At 40.3% G+C, this 24,518-nt stretch overlaps 1 protein-coding gene across 1 annotated transcript in view; it reads left to right on the top strand.

Annotated features, from left to right (window-relative positions):
- Positions 1-21,583, top strand: part of MSH3 (mutS homolog 3) — a 201,444-nt gene extending 179,861 nt beyond the window's left edge. Inside the window, exons 21-24 of the mRNA XM_067569218.1 lie at positions 4,883-5,069; positions 5,282-5,411; positions 11,080-11,254; positions 21,114-21,583. Of these exons, the coding sequence (XP_067425319.1) occupies positions 4,883-5,069; positions 5,282-5,411; positions 11,080-11,254; positions 21,114-21,207 (586 nt within the window). The 3' untranslated portion in view covers positions 21,208-21,583. The remainder of the gene's footprint in view (positions 1-4,882; positions 5,070-5,281; positions 5,412-11,079; positions 11,255-21,113) is intronic.
- The last annotated feature ends 2,935 nt before the right edge of the window (positions 21,584-24,518 follow it).

Here is a 24,518-nt window from a genome sequence, read left to right as displayed (position 1 = left end):
ATAAATCTTCTGCCTTTTGTGAGAGGCCATATGAGTGGCAGGAGAAGCTAACGATCCCAAGTACATACCTAATATCTCTGACGAGCATCTGCTGAGGGCAGTTAGCACCTCCTGGCACTCACACTGCTGATCAGAGCTAGCACAGTTAAGTGTCCTCCAGTTGGAAATCACACTCCCAGCTCAAACTGTAGGCGTACCTATTATCTACCTCTGGGAAATACTTTTGAGAGAGGGAAAAAATTGCATTTGACTAAGACAGAAGAGACATAGGTCTCCTTCTCCATGCCCTTCAACTTCCAAGATCTATAAATCCTCTCAACTGACTGAGTCTAATAGCTCACGATCAAATAAGGTTTCTTGTGGTGTCCATTAAGGCTCCAGACACTGTGCCTCAGGAACTGATACCCTGTTGCCTCAGAGATTGTCAGGTATTGGTCCTGTGATGTTGAGGCTCTTGGTATCAATGACTACAGTACTGATGGTACCGACTCTTTCAAGATCATGTTGTCTGCAACCATCTTCATCCGTATCATCATTGACAGTAAATATCACAGACTTTGACATGTGCAATGCCAAGGGTTTGCTTAGCAGCTAAGGACCTATTTATATCTTCAGACTCAACTCTGCTGGCAACCTTAAAATATCTCCATTGGTACATCAGTACCTCATACATCCTTGGTACCCACTAAATCTCAGTCAGTGCAGGCACCAACTGGTATAGCCCTTCCTCTGCATGAGGAATATTCTTTTTCCTCTGCTGAATCCAGGGACAGTAGGGAAGCTTCCCCAGCAAGATACCTTGGGTTAGGATATTCAGGATATCCCACACTGGGCAGGATTTCTAGGGTGGATTCTGATTATCAAAGATACAGGAGCCTAGGAAAGGACACAGATCCTTGGTAGCCCCTCCATTAGCCACCAGCCCCCTATGCTTATGTATACCCTTGACCTCCAGAGCTACAGGAAGCATTCCTTATGCTCAGAACTGCTTCAGTATTGCACGTCAGTCCCAAATTACTTTCTCCTCACTCTCCTCAGTGGTACAACCAGATATCACCAACACATGATCAGATGAGGGGTTACAAGCAGAACTGTAAAGCATTCCAAGACCTTGAGAGAGTCACTTCTGTCCTAAAGATTCCTGTCAAGGTAGTCAAAGACAAAACCTGACAAACTTCTTGATATTCTCCATACCTCTATATCAGGTCATTTGGCATTCCCAATAAATGAAGACTTATTAAGCCCCCCAACTACAGTGGCAAACCCCCGCCTCATTGGCTCCAACATCTTAAAGAGAAGAATTCTGCTATCAGGTCCTCTCTCAATGATTCAAACAATTTTATGCTGATTCATACTAGGTTCACTGATAGTGCAGCAGCCAATAAGAAGACTCATGGGGCAACAAAGGTCAACACCTAAAGACAAAGAGCCCAGGAAACTGGACTTGTTACACGGGAAAAGCTATTCTGACTTTAGTTTGCATATGAGAATGATCAACTCCCAAGCCTTGTTGGTAAAATATGATTTTTATTAATTAGAGTTCTTTGACAAAATTCACTGAAAAGATTCCACTGGAAATTAGATGAGTTCAAGTCCATCATTGCCGAGGGTCAGTTTATGGCTGTAACATCTCTGCAGGTAGCCTTTGCTGCGGCACAGAGAGCCTCCAAGTCAGTGGCTACCTCCATAATAATGCAAAGGTCCTCTTCTTCAGAATTCCTAAAGAGATATAAATTACAGTCAGAGACCTTCTCTTTAAGGGATGTAACTTGTTCAGTGCAAAGACTCATGGGGTACTGCATCCTTTAAGGACTAATGGTCAAAATTGAGGTTTTTGAAAGTTTATACGCCTTCTCCCAAAGGAAAGCAATATAAGCCAAAGTCTTACCAATGGCATTCCCTCTGTCAACAGCAGAAACAGCTGGATCCACCAACAAAGTGACAAGTTTCCTAGGAGGAAATCCTCCACTTTTACTGTTGTGTCAACTGACCAGTCTTCTTAAACTTCCAGACAGTGGATTTGACTACTTCTTGAGAAAAGATACCAATCCCTACAGATCTTTCCATCCCATCCTTTTGGGAATTGATTATACCATTTTCACAATTTCTGGAACACCATCACCACTGACTTATCAATTCTGGGTATAGTGGAGATTGGATATACCAACCAGTTCCATTCTTTTCCCCACCCTCAACCGCCTTCCCTGTCCTTATTCATGAGACTGTCCTACATCAAGAGGTACAATTTCTTCTCACTCTTGCAGCAGGAGAGGATATCCAGCTTCAGTACAGGGGAAAGTGATTTTATTTGCATTACTTTCTCATTCCCAAAAAGAGAGGACAGCCAGGATCTATCCTGGACTAAGATAGCTAATTACCTTCATCAAAAAATGCAATTCAGGATAGTGTCATTTATGTCTATTTTACTGTCCCTTGATCCCAACAATTAGTATACCACTTTTAGTCTCCAGGATGCCTCTTTTCATACTGCAATTCACCCAGCCCACAGCAGGTATCTAAGCTTCCACCTTTCCTGGAGGCTGCCACTACCATTATAGAGCACTGCCATTCGGCCTGTCCACAGCTGTGTTCACAAAATGTCATGCAGTAGTGACAGCTTACCTCAGGAAGCTGGGAATCCTAGTGTTCCCATTCTGACATGACTGGATGATTTGTGGGAAGTCTTGGTAGCAATAGGTAGCAGACTTTGTCCTGAAGATTCTGTTTCTATTCTCCCAATTATGTCTGAAAATTAACAAACACAAGTCAATACTGATCCCGACACAAAAAATAGAGTTCATTGGGGCCATTCTGGTATGCTTGGTTACAAGTGAGCAGTTCTGAAACAGTTGTGTGGCAGGATGGAGAGACATCATAGAATCACAGACTTGCAGGACTGCAAGGACCTCAAGAGGTCTTCTAGTGTAGTCCCCTGCACTCAAGGCAGGACTAAGTATTATCTAGACCAGCGGTTCTCAACCGGTGGTACGTGTACCATCGGTGGTACTTCGAAGAAGGCTGGGTGGTATGTGAGCCGTACTGCGCCACCGAATCTGCTGCTGAAAGTCCCGGCCCCCCCCCCCCCCCCCCCCCCCACCGCGGCCGCGAAACCCCCACTGCCGCCGAAAGTCCCCCCCACCAACGGCGGCAGGATTTCGGCGGAGGGCGTTGTTCCCCCCATGTAACCCCGCTGCGGCCGCAAGTCTCCCCCCCCCCCCTTTTTTTTTCCCCCAAGTGGTACTCGGGGAAAAAAAGGTTGAGAACCGCTGATCTAGACCATCCCTGCCAGGTGTTTCTCTAACCTGCTCTTAAAAATCTCCAATGATGGAGACTCCACAACCTCCCTAGGCAATTTATTTCAGTGCTTAACTACCCTGACAGTTAGGAAGTTTTTCTTAATGTCCAACCTAAAGCACTGCAATTTAAGCCCACTGCTTCTTGTCCTATCCCCATCTTTCCTGAAATGTGGCACCCAGAACAGGACACAATACTCCAATTGGGGCCTAATCAGTGTGGAGTATAGCAGAAGAATTTCTTTTCCTGTCTTGCTTATACTTCTTTTAATACATCCCAGAATGATGTTTGCTTGCCTTTTTTTTTTTTTTGTATTTATTTTTGCAACAGTGTTACATTATTGACTTTTACTGCTTGTGATCCACTATGACCCCCAGCTCCCTTTCTGCAGTACTCCTTCCTAGGCAATCAATTTATGCTAGATACTGGGAGACTGCTCTTCAGTACCCTACAGCGTTTGCTTGTTAATTTTTTTTCCTAATGATTTAAAGGATATCAGCAAGATTGCTTTTTTAACTGAGAGAAATTACTACATCAGTTACCATTCTCCAAGTATTACTGTTACTGCAAGAACAAACAGAGGGCTCTTCAGAGTGAAACACTGCTTGGGTGCACAAATTCCAGAGACCATAAATTGATTCTACACCTACATTTGGGAATGCCAATACCTGCCATTGTCAGTTATGCCTTGATTCCTCTTCTATTCTGAGTATTAAGATCTGTAACAAAGCCTAGATTTCCCTGCTATAAATGAGGCACTCAGACACTTTGCTTAAAGAAGTCTTCTCCCTTTCCTGGAATGCGACATTTAATTTAGTCACTTAGCAAAACAGAACAAACAAAACCAAAAAGCACCATCAGAGACCTCTCTACCTCATGTCCTAGCTCTGCTGCTTCTGTTTGACATTAATAAAAGTGCTTACAAGAAAGAGAAACAAACCGTCCAAAGCATAGAAGAATCAGTCTTCATTGCAGCTTAGCTTTGCTAGTGTCCTTATTGTGGACTAGATGGTCTCTTGAGTTCCCAGGGCCTTTTCAAGGGATAGTAAGCAGATAATACTCTTCCAGCATGGTTTATTGACAAAACAACAAGGATCACATGCCAAGCAAACTCACTTGTTTAAATAAAGCCTTGCTGGTTTTATAGAACCGCTGAAGCAGATACAGGGATAATGGGTTTACTTTCCAGGGACTGCCTTTGAACCAGCCAGATTACTGCTGACCTGGAAAGGTTCTTCTCCAGAATCCTGTAGGGAATACATCTCATCGCTTTAGGGCACATTTGTTAGTTACATATTATTATAATGAAGGATATTTCTTTCTTTTAATATATCTTTACTTTTGGATCTGTGTATTGTAACTTTTTTCAAGAGGTTTAGAATTGTTTGAAATGGACTTTGCTGTGTTTTTGCAGGTGTTCAATAATAATTCAAGTCATGTGTCTATGTACTTGGAACAACAAGAAACGTTTTGTTGGAAGCTGATCTGATTTTCAAAAGTATTGATTTTTTATGCTTGTTTTCCAAAGCCCAAGGTGTTTTAGTTTGCATTTAATAAACTAAACAAATTGTCTTGTTTTCTGCTGCAGAATGGGTGCTGCAGACAACATATACAAAGGTCGGAGTACTTTCATGGAGGAACTGAAAGATACAGCGGAGATCATAAGAAAAGTGACCTCGTGTTCACTAGTAATATTGGATGAACTGGGAAGAGGAACTAGCACGCATGATGGAATCGCTATTGCTTATGCTACACTTGAACATTTTATTAAAGATGTAAGTGTTTAATCTGACATACATTTCCAAATGTATTTTTATTTGCATTACATGGGAACTCTGCATGCTATACTAAGCACATCTGCAAGGATATTTTGTGGAGCAGTGTGCATGTGTTCAGCTTCACAGAGTGAAGAACTATGAAAGAGAGGAAATCAATACTAAATGTGTGTTTTAAAAAATAGTCATACATGTGTATGTTGTTGCTGTAGGTGGAATCGTTGACACTGTTTGTCACTCACTACCCCTCAGTGTGTGATCTAGAAAAGATATACCCAGAACAGGTTGGGAACTACCACATGGCCTTCTTGGTAAATGAAGAAGGAAGTGAACAACAAAAAGGTACAGTATGAAATTTGTCTGAGATTATTAGTATTACAGATATAAAGATATAGATTGAGATTTGGGTATTTAAATAAAAATATGAGGAAAATGTATGTCTGAATCCACTAGACTACTTTAAGAGTCTCAATCTATATCTTAAATCTCTTGTTTGCTTGAAAACTGAAAAATGTTTATTTCTTTTCATGATTAATTAGCCTTAGGGTATATTGTTGTTTATTTAAACATTTAAATACATTAAATTTAAATATTTAAATACAACAGAACAGTCTCCTTATTTGTACAGTATATACAGCACCTAGCACACCTTGAACAGTAGGTTTAAAAATATGTATTTTTGTTTACATGGTGTTTTCAAGCTAACTGGTTTAAAATGTGCTTAAATAATTGTAATTACTTCAAATACTTACACTAGCATATATGCACATAACTTTCATTTCTTTCAGTGGGAGCCATCAACCCACATATCGGGAGAATTTGGCTTTAGTGCTGTATTTAATTTAAATAACAGGAAATGAGGATATATGCATTTTGAGCAGCAGTGTCAGCTATCCCTCAATATGAGGATGGTGTCTGCCAGGGGGAAAGTCATTGATGAGACTTAAGATGGTTGTGGAGTCCAATTTGTGCTCTACAGATTTTTCCACATATATGACAGGTGGTTGCTTGGAGAGAGCACAACTGCTGACCAGGATGCTGTACCCTTTCCTTCCTCCTCTGTTGTTTCTTAGCCTCTTGAGCAAGGCGATTCTCTTCAAAACAGTCTAAGGCTTGAAGTATGATGTGACCCATTGCAGTCTATTGCCAACCACCTCTTCCCAATTTGTGGGGTCAATGCCTCCCTTCTTAAAATGTATTTTCAATGTGTCCTTGTAGAGTTTCCTCTGTCCCCCCAGGTCCTCTTACCATAACTAAGTTGAAGAAAGAGGACAGGTTTCGGAAGATGAGTATCAGCCATCCGCACACAATGACCAGCCCAGCAAACTTGATGTTTCATAATCTTCACCTCAACACCGCTGATGTTAGCTGCAGAGAGAATGCTGGCATTGGTGTGATGGTCTTCCCTCTGATACAGAGAATCTTCCTAAGGTAGCACTCTTGGTACTACTCCAGATCCTTAAGATGATTTTGATATGTCACCCATGTCTCGCACCCATAAAGAGTTGGGATAACTACTACATTATAGATCAGGATCTTAGTTTCTATCCACAGATCTCTGTCAGTAAATACGGTCATGAATAAGAATCAAGATTACGGCAAGATAGATGGAGAAAAGAGTTGGGGAAATAACACAGCCCTGCTTAACACCAGTATGGATGGTGAACAGGTCCATCTCTAACCTATTACAGAGGATGGTGGCAGTCATTCCATCATGAGGTAGCCTGAGAACCCAAATTAATTTCAATGGACAACCAAATCTAGAGAGCACTTTCCATAATGCTTCCCAATTGATGGAATCAAAGGCCTTAATTAGACAAATAAATGCCATAAACAATGGCTGGTGTTATTCTCTACACTACTCCTGGATCTGTCGTGTAACAAAAATCATGTCTGTGTTGCCCCAAGATGGTCTGAAAACACATTGGGATTGCAGAAGTACGTCTTTGCAAGAGGAAGGAGATGGTTCAAAAGGATGCAAGAAAGGATCTTCCTGGCAATGGTGAGAAGGGCAATACCTCAGTAATTCCCACACATTGACTTGTCCCATTTCTTAAAAATGGTTACGGTATTAGCATTCAGGTGGAATTTCCTCATTAACCCAAATTCTAACCAGAAGTTGATGAAGTTTTTGCATGAGTGCTATTCCATCAGCTTTGAAGACCTCACAGGGATGCCAACTGGGCCTGGCATCTTGTTTCTAGTATGAGTGATGGCATGCCAAACTTCCTCAGAAGCTGAGGGATTGGTAGGAGGTTCTAGTACTGGATGCTAAGGAATGGACTTGATGGTGGCAGCTCACAAGAGACTGCACATGCCAGGAAAGTGGCCAGACTCCTGAGGAGCCAAACCTTCCCCAGAAGGGGGAACATAGATTGTGAGTCAGCCAGAGGGCAGAGTCAGGAAGAGGATGCTGTGGTCCTGAATGGCTGTGGAAAGGGCTACAGGCCAACGGCAGTGAGTGAGCACGTATAGACAATGCATATGGGCTATGCCTAGAGCTAATCCCCAAATGACCAGCAGGAGGCGCCAGTCCAGCAGTGAGGAAAGTGACCCGTTACAACCTCCCAATGTGTTTGGATGTCATTGATGTCAGGTAGGTCAGAGAGCCTTTCAATGATGTATTGTTGAAGAGTCTCCTGACTTGCGTGATTTTGAAGTGCCTTGATGTTAAATCCCTTCTGAATTCCTTTTAGTTGTTTACAGTGTTGAGATTCAAACCAAATGTTCTGATTGATTTGACTAAATGTTGGTCTATCCAGCAGTCATCCAAACCTCTCATGGCTCATGTAATATGGATATCAGTACGATCACAGGCTCTGACAATGACATAGTCAAGAAGATGCCAGTGTTCGGAACATTGATGTTTCCAAGTGGTCTTATATTTGTCCTTCTGTCTAAAAATGGTATTTGTGATAAGCAAATCATGTTCCACACATTTACGGAGGCGAAGAATGCCGTTAGACTTAACTTTCCCCGCTCCTCGTTTCCCAGTGGTGCCTTTCCACAGTTTGGGATGTTGCCCATCTCTTGCACTGAAGTCACCCATGAGGATAAGCTTGTCTTCTGTGACAGTGAGAACTGCATCAAGAGCACAGTAAAACTGCTCCTCATTGTCTTGGTCATCATCAAGTGTGGGAGCATATGCACTAAGGACTGTGGCAAACTGGTTGTTATTAAGCTTACAACACAGAGCCATGAGACATTCTTTAATATTCATAGGGAATTCTAAAAGCTTGTTCTTGTTGGCAAAACCAACCCCATGAATACACCTCTCTTCAGATGGCTTTCCTTCCCAAAAGAAGGGTAGCCACTTCCATCGTCTTTCAGTTAATCTTCATCTGCCCGACAGGTCTCATTTAGAGCAGCAATATCAATGTCATATCTTGCAAGTTCTCTAGCTATTATGGCAGGTCTTCTTTCAGGACTGTCACTGTTCAGGAAATCCATGAGAATGCGAACATTCCAAGTGGCAAACTTCATTTCTTCGTATGTTCTGACCGTAGGTAGAGTGATCCTACTGGACATGGCCATCCAGTCGAGGAGGGGAGGTTGAGACAGCCTATGTTTATGGCACCTTTTCTAACCCCTTCCCCATTCAGGGTGAGCAGACGGGATCTTGAAAAGGACTGCTGCGTCGTGGCCACAGCTGCCGAGTTGCACTTCCATCTCACAAGTCCAAGTGCAAGATGACCAACGCATGCCTGCTGCCTGCATGCAGATTTGTGACTAGGGTCTCCCAGAGATCACTGCCTCTGTCCCCACCACCACTCATCCATCACCATAGGACTTTGTTAGTGGGAGATGTTAACACCCTTGGCAGAGATCAATGCATGGTATCTTCTAACGTGGGGAAGCCATGTGCAGGGAGCAACTTTACGACACTTGACAGAAAGGCGCCCTGGACCAAGTGGCAGGGAAGTCCAAGACAATCAGAGTTCTCCATCCTGCTGCAGCCCTCATCCACCTGCAGAGCACTGACATGTCCTCAAATACACCTGTTCCACCATTGGGGTCTTGAGAAGTTTGGACTGTGCTTCATCTGGAACCTCACCTCAGAACTATTCACCATGGGTGACCCTACCAGGAGTACAGAACTCCAGACGACATAGTCTCAGGGTCATTGGGACACACAAGTCTCTCCATCACAACATTTTGAGCTTTGATTTTCTAAAGTCATTCTCTAATTAACTGATGTTTTTTATGATGCTATACCTATGCTGACATTCCAAATGAAGGGAATCACCCTGACCACCAAACTATCTCATCACAAAAAAGTCCATATTTAAATGGAATAGTCTGGTAATCAGGCTGCTTGAGATATTCTCATTATGTAAATGCGATGAGAAGAAAATTAATATTAAATGTTTCCCCTTCTTTGAACATAGACCCCTATGGTGTGCATGCTCTATTAACTTTCTAGATAGCAGTGTTAGTTGGTCTGAGTATGCACCCTGCCTCTATCTTAATTCTTCCTCTCCTGAGGACATACAAGGGGTGCAGTCCTATTTCCCCATCACTACCATAGGCATAGGAGCTCAGCAGTGCTACCTGTATATCTCTTTCTTTTGTTTATCTTCAGGTTTAAATAACTTCAGCAGAGTTAGACCTTTTTGGTATATTTTGCGAAGTTTTGGCTTGGCTCAGCTTATATTTTATGCTCTTTTTAGCCTCTCCTGCTTTGTTCATGGGTCCCTTTTTTTGTCATGCTTTGGGATGGCACAGGCCAGCTCCACTGGCTTGAAGCCATTGCATTGAGTTCAAAACAGCACTCAAATGCTGAGTCAACCTGAGCCTCACCACTGAGAGCTCCTCATTGTTTTCCAAAGAAAAGAGGCTTGTCGATTGAGTGGCAATGATTGGAGTTAATTTCTCTTGTCTGTTCTCAATGCAAAAACTAAATAAGTGGAGTATGAACTGGGGATCTCCACAGAGACAGAGGAAGGGAATCATCATGGTTGCAATATCCCACTTGAAAGGCTCCCACCTGAACCTTTAGGAAGACAGCCCTTATTTGAAACTTCTAACTGTAATTGTAGCTCCACCACCTCCACCCTCTGCTCTTTTTCAAATCAAGCCCAGGCACTAATTCACTGGTGGCAAGAGAGCCTTTTGGTGTGCTAGGTGTGCAGACCCCTATGTGCAGGGGTCCTGGCACTTTCTCCACTTCTCCATGTCTGTATAGGAATATTGGAGAGACATGATATTACGGTTCTGGCAAACTAATTAGTTTTATATATTTAAACTGTACACTAAGGGTATGTCTACACTGCTTACTCCTTATGGCAGTGTGTAGAGTACATGCATTGCCCACCAACTAACAGGGTATATATAGCAGTGTAGCTGGTGAGGTACTGCTTAACTGAGAAGAGTGAAAACACACCTGACCCTTTAGAATACATATTGTACACCACTCTCTACATGCCCAAACATTGCATCCCCTATCTACACTGCTATTTTAGCAATGTGGTGTCCCACTGCCTCCTCACTTCTGGAGCCTTTCTCTGCCATATGAAAAGGACTCTGGCAGCTGGGAGAAGCTCTGGCATGGGGGAGGCAGTGGAGAATAACTCCGGCAGCTTCCTGCTGCTGGAGCCTTTTCCCACTGCTTTCCCCCTGCCACAGCCTTTCACTTATGTGTGCAGAGAGAAATCACAGAGGGATGAAGCCTGCTTTTCATTGCAAACCTACCCTACATGTCGCCATACAGTGTAAACGTAGCGTAGTTATTGTCAGTAACCTTGCCAGTCTTACAAAGAGATATGGCCCAATCCTGTACACACACACACACAACTTCTCCATGATCAGGCCCCAGATGAGAATAAAGCTATTGGAAAGAGGTTATGCAATGTATATTAGCTAGTTAGGAGGCATTTTGGCACTTGAGATAATCTATCTTCTTTTTTTGGCTTAATGTTTATTGTAGGGTATAGTTATTAAGGAAGAAACATGAATTGTAGTGATGATATGTTGTTGTTCTGTCAACTTAATCTGTTAATTTATTCTCTAGGATCTGAAGATGAAGAGAATCCTGAATTTATCACTTTTCTTTATCAAATAACTAGAGGAGTTGCTGCAAGGAGTTATGGATTAAATGTTGCTAAACTAGCACATGTTCCTGAAGAAATCTTAAAGAAGGCAGCTCACAAATCAAAGGAGCTTGAGGGATTAGTGAACATGAAAAGGTCAGAGTAATTGTGATGCATTTTTCTGTTTGTAGTGAAACTTTTAGATGCGAGTTAGAAGAGCTTTTCCCAGTAAATGAGGTATCGAAAGAGCATTAAGAGCTATACCAGACACACTTAAACACTTAATTAAGATGAAATGAAAACTGCTCTTGAAAAAGTGTATGAAATCATGCTGTCCTTTTTAATCAAAGCTTTATAAATTAAATAATTGAAATTAGTTTTATAATCAGTCACTGTATCAGAGTTTTAAACTAAAATATGTGGTATGTTTGGGTTTTTTTTTTAAATATGAACTAGTGTGAGCAGAAATAATTTTGAACCTTTTACAGCAACTTTTAGTAAGCTAATTTGTTCTTCTAAAATATATATATTTTGGAAGAAAATAAATATAAATGTGATGTCTATTTACATAACTTTTTATTTATTAATAGTTAATCAGTTAATGTCTTAAAATGCCTAGCACAGATATATTTAATTTAGAAAGTAATTTCAACTTATTTACTTAAGACTTTAGAGTTATGTTTGCTAGCTATTTATAAGAATAGAGAAGGACCTTGAAAGTTTTGTTTCCGATTTAATTAAGAATAAAACTTTGTATTAGCTTTGATCAAATTAAAATCCCTAAATTTCAGAAAAAATGTAAGGTTTTTACTGATATTGAGCTTCAGATATGTGCTTATGTATACTATACTGTACGTTGGTGTCAAAGCATGACACTGGCCCTTTAAGAAGGAAGAAGCCAGTACACCTGTGACTAATCATCTGCTTCGCAATTAGGCTCAGGAGAAGGCACCTGGGCCATATAATTGGGAATAGACAGACAATGGAGGAGTCAGTCAGGTGACAGGCAGGGGAGAACTACCTGGGAGTGAGAGATTGGATGGGGAGAGCTGCCAGAGTCTAGGAGACTGTAAGAAGTTCCTGAAGGAAGCTGTACATCAGTGATACTCAGACTGAGGCTCAGGAGCCACAAGTGGCTCTTTAATGTGTCTCCTGCAGCTCTTTGCAGCACATATTAAAACACTGTGAGATTTAGTTACTAATCAATCAGGATGCTTTTACTATGTCATTAACCAATTGTAGCTGATAAAATAATACTTGGTCAGTCATTTTACTGAGAGAATAACTGTGAGAATAATATATATATATAAATAGCAAATGTAACAATGAATTAACACTACTATGGCTCTTTTGGATAATGCTGATTGCTAATTTGGCTCCTGAATCACTGAGATATGAGTATCACTGCTATACATGGTTCCTGGGGGAAGGCCAAAGGCAGGACAACAGCAAGAGAGATTTGCTGGCTGACTTCCCCAAGTCAGAGAGGGCTGAAGACCAGGGAGGAGCAGAGGGAGTTGTCTGCTGACTGCTAAAATGAAAATCTGGAGCTAAAGGCCAGAGAGGGCTGAAAGCAGGGGAGCTACAAAGGGGCTTACACACTGATGCCTTCGTGTTGGAAAGGAGACCCAGTGGAACAGTGAGGAATGCTCCCTTGGTGAGGAGGATCTCCCAGCGGAGGGTCTGTGGAGGTTCCCAGTGGGAAGAGCGGGTTGCACTGCAACAGCTAGAAGGGCTGGGATGGCTGTTCTGGGAGAAAGACAGAAAAGGACTGATAAGAAGTCCAAGTGTGTTGGAAGATGTTAGAATTTGGTATGTGTTATGTTGAGGGACAAGAGAATGTGTGATTTTAAGGAGTATGTGCACAGGGCGTGATAAATGGACTGTGGGGGGTCTTTTTTATTGAATGTTTTGCACTGTTTTGGTAATAAACTGGTTCCAAAGTAGAGTATTACTAAGGCAAGAAAATCTGGCCTGGAGTTACTGGGGCCTCTGAAGCAGGTAAACGGAGGACGGCATGCTGTTCATGCTCCATTCTGCCACTACAGGATGCCCCAGTCGAGGCTGTCCTGTCCCAATAGGTGATGGAGGATTCTCTAGTGTATGGGCTGGCATAACTTCTTATCGATCTTATAACATTTTAGCAACTGTATGTAAACAGTTTAGGCAGAAGTATAGCTAGGTACTGTAAACATTTATTTCTGTGTCTGGTGTAAAGACTCATAAAATATTGAAGTCTGTGAAGGATTCTTCTGTTTATGATGGTTTGTACATAATAGATCTGCACTGTAAGATGACTTCTGCTAACATTAATGATTTTTTCCATGAGACTCATCTGCAATTTCAACTCAAACCATCTCTTAACAGTGTAATATAGGTAAAGCTCTTTTCATAGAATCATAGAAGATTAGGGTTGGAAGGGACCTCAGGAGGTCGTCTAGTCCAACCCTCTGATCAAAGCAGGGCCAACCCCAGCTAAATCATCCCAGGAAGGGCTTTGTCAAGCCAGGCCTTAAAAACCTCTAAGGATGGCGATTCCACCACATCCTTAGGTAATCCATTCAGTTCTTTACCACCCTCCTAGTGAAAAAGTTTATCCTAATATCCAACCTAGACCTCCCCACTGCAACTTAAGACCATTACTCCTTGTTCTGTTATGTGCCACCACTGAGAACAGCCTATCTTTATACTCCCTGGAATCCCCCTTCAGGTAGTTGAAGGCTGCTATCAAATCCTCCCTCACTCTTCTGTTCAGTAGAATAACTTAGCCTAGTTACCTCAACCTCTCCTCATAAGTCATGTGCTCCAGTCCCCTAATAATTTTTGTTGCCCTCTGCTGGACTCTTTCCAATTTGTCCACATCCTTCTTGAAGTGGGGAACCAAAACTGGACACAGTACTTCAAATGAGGCTTCACCAATATTGAATAGAGGGGAATAATCTCCTCCCTCGATCTGCTGGCAATGCTCCCACTAATGCAGCCCAATATGCGGTTAGCCTTCTTGGAAATAAGGGCACACTGTTGACTCATACCCAGCTTCTGTAACCCTCAGGTCCTTTTCTGAAGAACCGTTGCCTAGCCAGTTGGTCCTCAATCTGTAGCAGTGCATGGGATTCTTCCGTCCTAAGTGCAGGACTCTGCATTTGTCCTTGTTGAACCTCATCAGATTTCTTTTGGCCCAGTCTTCCAATTTGTCTAGATCACTCTGTATCCTATCCCTACTCTCCAGCGTATCTACCACTCTCTCCAGTTTAGTGTTATATGCAAACTTGCTGAGGATGCAATCCACCCCATCCTCGAGATCATTAATGAAGACGTTGAACAAAACCAGCTCCAGTACTGAACCCTGGGGTACTCTGCTTTTTACTGGCTGCCAACTAGACATTGAGCTATTGATCACTACCTGTTAAGCCCGATGATCTAGGCAGCTTTCTGTCCACCTTATAGTCCATTCATTCAACCTATACTTCTTTAACTTGCTGACAAGGATACTGTGAGAGACCATATCAAAAGCTTTTGATGATCATAAATAATATTGGCAAAAGGATTTCCAGGGCAAATTTTTTAGGTCGTAATTATTTTTACGTACAAATGATTCCTTTGACGCTAAGCAGGCTACAGAGATTAAACCTATTCTTATCCTCTTTAAAAGATAAAACAATAAAACCTTAATATATAAATAGAGGATATATAATGGGTTGTAGAAACACAGTAATTTACACTTGTCAGTATTATTTGGCTCATAATTCACTAAAAGTAAAACCAGAAGGTGCTTATAAATGTCTTAATTCTGTCGTCTACTGTGTGACATTCTAAAGTCAATAAAATTTACTTTGCAAAGAGAAGACAATTTAAACTAGCAAGACAGAGTTAGAACCTAATCTAATAAATGATTATGTAGACTAATAAAAATAACAATTTGATTTTTCTCTTTAGAAAAAATATTATATTTTGTCAGATCAAAGGAAGATAGTACATCACTTTGCTAGGGTAAATACAGAATTCTAATATGTATTCCACTCTTAAAAATAAAGCTCATTACATACAAAAACAAAGTAGAATAAAATAGTATGTGAACATGTAATTAAAGACTGGATCATACTACAAACACACAAAGGGGTAGAACTAAGGTAGAGTAGGTAATGTTAATTTTGGCATGTCTGAATTTTTCAGTTCTTCTTAAGCTAACACAGTCATTCTTTAAGATAGCTTTTTATATGTAGTTTTCTAGGTTTTTTTAAAAGGGAAATTGCAAAAGAAAATTCATTTGTCTGCAACTTTAGTAAACTCCTCACCATGAATCATCCCCAAGATTTGAACCAGGTGCTACCACCTGAGCTACAGAACTAACTACATTAGCTGTCAGCAGGACCAGCCACTAGAAGACAATACATCAGAAACTGAAATATTTGAGTGTCCTCTTTTACAGACAACATAAACGAAGAGAAAATCATGGTTCGTGCTTTCTAAGAGGCAATAATAGAATTGTAGGAATGGAAGGAACATCGAAAGGTCATCTAATCAGTGTTTCTCAATCTTTTAAGAAGCAAGTACCCCCTAACATCTGAAAATTTTAATAAGTACCCCAACACTCAATTTTTCATAGGATTTTATATTAACAGACTAATGTGAGCCATATGTTGGAAGAAGGGCTGAGTATATAAGGCCATGATATGACAGATGTCAGTATAGTGTAGGTAGGGTTACCACCTTTACACCAGAGGTGCACAACTCAAGTATGTACCTGGGCTAGAAGTGATGTTGGCCAAAGCTACGGGCTTTGAGCGGCATGCCAATGCTGGAGAATATAAAGCGCCATGCCAAATGTTTTGCCGTAGTTTTGAGAGGAGGAAGGGGTGAGAAAGAGACAGGGAAAGAGGGTGAGAGAGAGACAGGAAAAGAAGATAACTGGTAAAATCTGGGGCTGTCATAGAGCAGTGAAACTGACAAGTTTTCTGGGCACTGGGCTTTGAGCCAGGGAGGGGGGCCACCACCTGGGCAAGTTGCAGGCAGCTGCCACCTGGCTGCTAACCCAGAAGGTGGGCGACTGCCACCTAATCCGAGCTGGGGCAGAGGAGGCTTCCGTGTTGGCTGGGACCCAGGTATGTGGGCAGGCGGCTGCTGCCCATCTTCAAGCCAGAGCGCTGGAGTCTGTCCCTCGGCTTGGAGCCAGGGCATGGGTGGCTGCCACCCAGCTGTGAGCCGAGCTCACAAGGCGCAGGAGGCTGCCACTAGGCTCCTACCTGGGAGCTGGGACCTGGCAGAAAGTGGGGGGCTGCTGCCTGATTTCCCCAGAATCTAGCGGCTGCCGCCTGCCTCCCAGCTCAGAGCTGGGACCTGGCAGGAAACGGGCAGCTGCCACCTGCTTCCCCCAAGAGCTGGTGGCTGCCACTCACTTCCCAGCTGACAGCTGGGACCAGATGGGAAGTGGGCTGCTGCCGCCGCCCAGCTTCCCCAGAAGATGGCAGCTGCCGCTCGCCTCCCCTTTGCTCTGTTTTTCCCCAGGTACCCCCTGCCTGTGTCTTGCGTATCCCCAGGAGTATGTGTACCACAGGTTGTGGTCTAGTCTAGTCCCCTACACTTATGGCAGGACCAAGCATTATCTAGACCATCCCTGACAGTTGTTTGTCTAACCTGCTCTTAAAAATCACCAGTGATGGATATTCCACAGCCTCCCTAGGCAATTTATTCCAGTGCTTAACTACCCTGACAGTTAGGAAGCTTTTCCTAATGTACAACCTAAACCTTCCTTGCTACAATTTAAGCCCATTCTTTCTTCTCCTATCCTCAGAGGTTAAACAGAACAATTTTTCTTCCCCCTCCTTGGAACAACCTTTTATGTACTGGAAAACTGTTATCATGTTCCCCCCTCAGTCTTCTCTTCTCCAGACTAAACAAACCCAATTTTTTCAATCTTCCCTCATAGGTCATGTTTTTTAGACCTTTAATAATTTTTGTTGCTCTTCTCTGGACTTTGTCCAGTTTGTCCACATCTCCCCTGAAATGTAGTGCCCAGAATTTTACATAATACTCCAATTGAGGCTTGATCAGCGTGGAGTAAAGTGGAAGAATTGTATCTCATGTCTTGCTTACAACATTCCTGCTAATACATCCCAGAATGATTTTTGCTTTTTTTGCAACAGTGTTACACCATCGACTCATAGTTAGCTTGTGATTCACTGTGAGCTCCAGATTGGTTTCTACAGTATTCCCTTCTATGCAGTCATTTGCTATATTGTATGTGTGCAGTTGATTATTCTTTCCTAAGTGGAGTACTTTGCATTTGTCCTTATTGAATTTCATCCTGTTTACTTAAGACCATTCCTCCAGTTTGTCCAGATCATTTGAATTTTAATCCTATCCTCCAAAGCACTCGCAACCCTTTTCGGTTTGGTATTGTGTGCAAACTTTATAAGTATACTCTCTATGCCAATTTCTAAATCATTGATGAGATATTGAATAGAACCAGACCCAGAACTGATCCTTATAGAACCCCACTCAATATGCCCTTCTAACTTGACTCTGAACAACTGATGATCACTATCTGGGAATGGTTTTCCAATCAGTATTTCCCTAATTTGTTCAGGAGAAGGTCATGTGAGACAGTACCAAAAGCTTTACTAAAGTCAAGATGTACTACATCTACCGCTTCCCCCCATTCACAAGGCTTATTACCCTGTTAAAGAAAGCTATCAGGTGTTGGTTTGACATGATTTGTTCTTGACAGATCCATGCTGACTGTTATTTATCATCTTCTTATCTTCTAGGTGTTTGCAAATTGATTGCCTAATTATTTGCTCCATTATTTTTCCAGGTACTGAAATTAAGCTGACCGGTTTGTAATTCTTTGAGTTGTCCTTATTCCCTTTTTTTATAGATTGACACTATATTTGACCTTTTCCAGTCCCCTGGAATCTCTCCCATCTTCCATGACTTTTCAAAGATAATTGCTAATGACTCAGATATCTCCTCAGTTAGCTCCCTGAATATTCTAGGATGTATTTCATCAGGCCCTGGTGACTTAAAGACATCTAACTTGTCAAAGTATTTTTGAACTTGTTCTTTCCCTATTTTAGTCTCTGATCCTCTCTCATTTTCACTGACATTCACTATGTTAGATGTCCAGTCACTACTAACCTTTTTGGTGAACACTGAAACAAAAAAAGTCATTTGGCACTTCTGCCATTTCCACATTTTCTGTTATTGTTTTCGCCCACGTTGAGTAGAAGGCCTACACTGTCTTTGATCTTTCTCTTGCTTCTAATGTATTTGTAGAATGTATTCTCGTTACCCTTTATTTCTCTAACATAATTAATTTAATCTAATTTTGTGCCTTGGCCTTTTTAATTTTGTCCCTACATACTTGTGTTATTTGGTTATATTCATCCTTTGTAATTAGACCTATTTTCCACTTTTTATAGGACTCTTTGAGTTTCAGATCAATGAAGAAATCCTGGTTAAGCCAAGGTGGTTTCTTGCCAGACTCCTATCTTTCCTTTGCAGTGGGATAGTTTGCTGTTGTGCCCTTAATAATGTGGCTAAGTAGATGGAAGTTGGGTTCCCATATTAGAGATCAGGCTTCTGCTCCCAGCTTGTGAAACAGTTCAGTAGAGGATGAAGTTTTGTGTAATAAGAATTGTGAAGGGTACAAAATTATCAGCAGTAGTCAGTCTTGAACTGAGAGCCTTCAGGTGCTGTGCCCACCCCTGTAAGCCAAAGAGTATTTAAATGAGCACCAGCACCCTGTTTGGATTTTGTAGTAACTGTAATTGCTGAAGTGAGACAATAGGGTACTGCATGCATACTACCATAATAGTATGGGATTTTGGCATGGTGCCAAAAACAAGGTCGACCATGGGAACCACAGATAGAAAATAGTGATTTTCAACAGTTCACCACTCTGCCTTATCTGTATGGAATTACATGGTGCCAGCAAAAGACACCTTCTTGACTCCAGAACTGTTCCCCTGATAAATGTCAAAGCCCTGCTACAATCCATAGGGACAGATAACTTATTTTTATTCACAATTCCTTCAAGAATCTGGGCCTGAAGGTATTGTGTATGTAATCTAGTCCAAAAGTATCAAACATGTCATTTGATTGCATACCATAAGAAGTTTTCCATCTGTATAGCTCCTAATTCTTTCTTCCAGTTTTTGTTTACCTTTTGATAAAAACATGTTATTCCAGATATATCAGTTCAGTGACATTCATTTCAGTTTTACAATCTTACTACTATCCTAGTATATTGCAGGTGCTACTGCCCAAAGAATGAGACATTCTCCATTTTTAAATAACAATTAGTTATGTTGCTTTGTATTTGACTCTTATAATTCTAAGAAAGTTGGTGATTCACTAGAATATTCCCATTTCTTTAATCTGCAGCATTCATTTGTGATATACTCTTTGTCAAAGACAAAAGCTTTGTTGTACTGATAGTAATTAGTACAGCATGGGAAATGGTTTTTCTATTCCATGAAAAATGTTGAGGATTTCCTAGGTTGATGGCCCTGACTACCAGACTGTTGGCCATTCTGGAATGGGTGTATCTCAGTGTCTCCTGTTGGATCTGTTCCTTGTTTGTATAAATAATTAAATATGAATTGGGCCAGAAAAAGAAAGCAACTGACTCTATAGCGTAGTTGTTAGGGCATATACCTAGGATGTGAGAAACCCAGGTTCAGGTTATTGGTCGGAGTTGAGAAACCTTTCCCGTTGAAATATCCCTATTTCTTTAATCTACAGCATTAATAGTAAATTAAATTGCTATCAGATTAATGGCATTTGATTTACTATTAAATGCCATTAATCTGCAGCATCTTTATTTAGGGCATAGGAAATGGTTTTCCTGTCCTATGAGAATTTTTGAGATTTCAGAATTTTTCTGGTTCTGCATCAGAACCAAAATCATCAGACCTTTTGATGAATCAGCATTTTCTGACAAAAAATTCCCAAACGGTTTTAATAATAATATATGTGAATATTTACATTGCCTCACAACATTTTAAAATGAAATGTGTAATCAAAGACAAGCACTCCTGTTTGAGATAGAAAGATTTATTAAAATAGTGCAATATGGTGAGTTAGTAATATGCATCTATTATTTGCTGCTAGATGCGTCATCTTATATTAACATGACTCCTACCTGCCAGATAGGGTCCTGGGCAATTGACAAAAAGTGCCTCCTTCCAACTGGAATTTAGTATGCTCTCAGCTGCTTCCCATTTGGAAATGTGAATGTGATCTTGAGGATCAAAATTAGATCCTTACTTAGCCAATATATTGTGCTACCCCTAGACCTACAAGGCTAGCTGACTTGTCAGTTTTTTCTGTACCTCGTTGCATGTTATATGGGAAAATTAATTAGATATGTCTATCCAGACCTTGCACTGAAGACTTCACTAGCTTTTCATATTCATTTGAAATATCAGATTATATGTTCTAACTCATTTTAAATATCTTGCTTCTGCTTATCAGTTTCTCTAACTAACTAGCTTTCTTGGGTCTCAAAAAGGGAATTGGATGTGTGCATTTACATACAAAATGAGCCAATATCTCAAATTTCTTCCAGTCTCTTCCATTACCAAAATATGTACTTGTAGTACTGTTATTGAATTAATTAATGTTGGTATTGTTTTAATATTCTTGTCTAGGTAAATCACTTTCCTATTTCTCATCTTTTCATTGACTTATATTGTGCTCAGACAGTCTTTTGTTCAATTTGTTTACTTTCTGTACTTTACCAACCTCATGAAAATAATTTGTTGCATTTCATGAGCTTATCATAGTGACCAAAATATTAAATATAATTGTAGAAAATGTCACCCACATATAGTGGGCATAGTTAACATAGCTTTTGACTTATTAAAGATTTTACTTTGAGCTCATAAGTCTTGCTCCTTTTTTGCTGAATGCAAAATATTTTAAAACAAGTTGAGTGTTTTCAATGGCTAATGTATTTAATTTATAAATATATGAATGTCCTAATTTTGATTTTTGTGGTTTTGTTTTTCAGAAAAAGGCTAAAATCTTTTGCCAAAATATGGAATATAAATGATTCTCAGGAACTACAAAAATGGAGTAGTGTGTGTGAAACTGTAGATGAATGAATAGACCATTTTTAATGCTTCAGATCCTGCCTAATTGAAGACTGCAGTAATTTACAGAATATGAGCAATTCAAAATATACTACTGTACAGAGTAATGTATTTGAATAATATACAATTTCATGTACATTAAGTGGACCATCTTGGGAGTTTACTTTTTGAAAATAAGGAACATTATAATATACTCCATATTTAGTTTCTAAAGGCAGGCTCATTTTATGGCATCTCTCTACCCTACTGTCTTAGTTTATTAAATAAATAAATAAATGCAAGGTGACTATTTCCATTCAATGAAGTTTGCAGTGTGATTAGAAAATATGAATAATTATGTCTGTAAATTGTTAGACAATCCTTTTATTAAAAATAAAATGGCTTTAAAGATTATTGTACTTTGATTTCTGAAGAAATTAAATATTGCTTTGTGTGTGTTATGCTGGGAAATTTTTATTGAATGATTCATTTAAGGGATTTGTGAATTAGTGATATGCAGCTGTTCAAATTCACACATGATATTATTTCATATTTACCTTTGATTCAGTAGTATTTTCTTTAATTTTTTTGAGTTTCAGTGATCTTAGATGTTTCTAGTACAAGTATAAATTTGCAGATGTGATTTGAATTGGTGTCCCTTTTAAAATTTGTTTTATTGCAGCTATGAGAATAAAGTGCATAATCCAGATAAAGTTGATATGTGTTTACATTTAGTAAAATGTTTATCATGCTTACAGAAGAACCATGTTATTTTTATAAACCTCTACTCATTTTGTTAGACATCTCATTATTTTGGACATTTGCTGGAGATGGAAAGAACAAAATGCATTTGGTCATTTTATTGAGGAAACAGCTGATGAGAACCTGCTTGATTATATTCATAAGAATAAAAATTTCAGTTTTTTTTTTAAGTAATACATTTTAAATGGATCTTAAAATTACTGAAATTGTAACATCTTGCCAATGAACATTGTGGCCTTTCCAGTGTGAAGAATGACTATAATCCCGAATGGCACAAATATTTTTTTACATTTAAAAGCAACTGTCAACCTTTATTCATGAAAGATTTTTTTCAGCATACACCATCATTCTGCAGCTTACAAAGCATCCTCCAAAGATATTACAAAAGCATTTCTGAGTCTACTTACTGAAATAGAAGCAGTCAACATAAGTTTCTACTCTCATCTCTGGCTAACAAGGAGATTCCATCCCTTGCTCATGAACAATTGCTACAATAGTTCATTCACTTATCACTTCCACATTGGCATGTTTGTTTATTACTTTACCTGGGTCTGGATAAAGCTGTTCACAAGGAAGCTACATGCGTTGCATAACAGCATGAACTATAGCCCATCTTTGAAACAGTATGAGCTGAAGAAAGTATCTTTGTGCCAGTGTTCCGCAATCTGTACATGATTCCCTTTTGGCTTCTTGATCCACTTCAGGATTCTGATTTATGGATAGACTCATACTATGTCGAAGATCATTTCTCCATCTAGGACCCATCATGACAGTTAAAATCATTGGGCACACACTGACTAATAGCATTGAGATAAAAACTTCAGGAAGCCAGAAAAACAACCTTCTGAATAGCAGACTCAGGACTGTGGCATACCCTACCAACAGAGATGATTTAGGGGCAGTAGTGAGCAAAGCCATTTTTCTCATTCCTCTCTCCTTTAGAAGACTGAAATTTCAGTCCCCAAATAGCACCACCTATCAATATCCTTCTCTCTATTTGTCCCCCATTGTGGCAGAGAAGGCCAAATAGAACAGGAGAATTGAAAGGTGTGGTTCTCCCTGAGTAGACTATCTCAGGAACCACAGAATAGAAGCCTTGCAATGATTGCTACCAGCCCACATACTCTCTTTTTGCCATAGGAAGGTGCTTGGGATCAATAGCTTGTTCATAGAGTTCAGGGCCAGCAGGGACAATTAGATATCTAGTCTGACCTCCTGTTTCTCACAGGCCATTAAATTTTACCCAGTTACCCCCATGTTGAGTCCTCTAACTTGTATTTGGCTAAAGCATGTCTTCCAAAAAGACATCAGGTCTTGTTAGAAGATATCAAAAGAACCCATCACTTCTCATGATATTTTTTTCTAGTCGTTATTCACCCTCAGTGCTAAATGCGTAACTTAGTTATAATTTGAATTTGCCTGGCTTCAGCTTCCAGCCATTGGTTCTTATGTCTTTCTCAATTAGATTAGAGCCTTTTAGTATCTATTATTTTCTCCCTCTGAAGGTACTTGTATACAGTAATCAAGTCACCCCTTAACCTCCTTTTTGATAAACAAATTGAACTTTTAAAGTCTTTCGCTGTAAGGCATTTTCTCCAGCCCTCAAATCATTTTTGTGGCTCTCTTCTGCACCTTCACCAACTTTTCGACATCATTTTAAAAATGTGGACACCAGAACTGTACGTGGCATTCCAGACATATAACTTTGCATTTGACTGTATCAAAACACATTTTGTTTGAATGGACCCAGCTTCCAAGTGGTCTAGATTACTCTGTGTGACTGCCCTGTCTTCATCATTATTTACTATTCTGCAATCTGTGCCCATTTTCAAATTTTATCAGCAGTGATTTTATATTTACCTCCAGATCACTGACGAAAATGTTGAATAGCTTCAGGCCTAGTATCGATCCCTGCGCAACCCCACTAGAAACTCCCCTATTTGAGGATGATTCCTCATTGGTGACTACTTTTTGAGATCTTTCATGAAGCCATTTCTTAATCCATTAAATGTGCGCTTTATTAATATTATGTGGTGCTAACTTTTTAATCAGAATGTCGTGCTGAACAAAGTCAAATGCCTTACAAAGTCTAAGTGTATTACATCTGTGCAGTTACCTCTGTCAGCCAAAACTTGTAATCGGTTTTCCATAAAACAATGTTGACTGGCATTTGCAGTTGACTGTGGATTTGCAGAGACTGTGGCCTGCATTTCCCCATTATAGAAAGCCAGGCAGGGGGACCATCCGTTGTGATAGGTGCCTACTGGTAGAACTCTCAAGAGACAGGTGGAAATGCCACAGGAGGAGGTAGCTAGGCTAAAAAGCATCCATGCACAAAAATAATTTATTGAGAAAAATGTGTATGGAGACCCCCAAGTCTGAGGAAGAAATCCAGCTCAAGTGACTGCAGTAGCACCACCAGGGGAGGAGGAAATGGCTTCTTTACAGGGAGGAATCTGGTTGCTAGCTACTTCTGCAGCAGGCAGTGCTCCACCCCTACTCCTAATTGTCCATAGAGATAAAAGACAGTATGGTGCACTTTTGCAACAAGGGATGAGGAATCTTCCCCAAAGGTGGAGGAC

Source organism: Emydura macquarii, unplaced genomic scaffold (genome assembly GCF_026122565.2).
Source record: "Emydura macquarii macquarii isolate MOO-44397 ecotype Brisbane River unplaced genomic scaffold, CSIRO-AGI_Emac_v2 contig_2897, whole genome shotgun sequence".
In the NCBI taxonomy this organism is placed as follows: Eukaryota; Metazoa; Chordata; order Testudines; family Chelidae; genus Emydura; species Emydura macquarii.
Note: the sequence above shows the minus strand (reverse complement) of the source record. Positions and strands in the feature narration are given on the sequence as shown.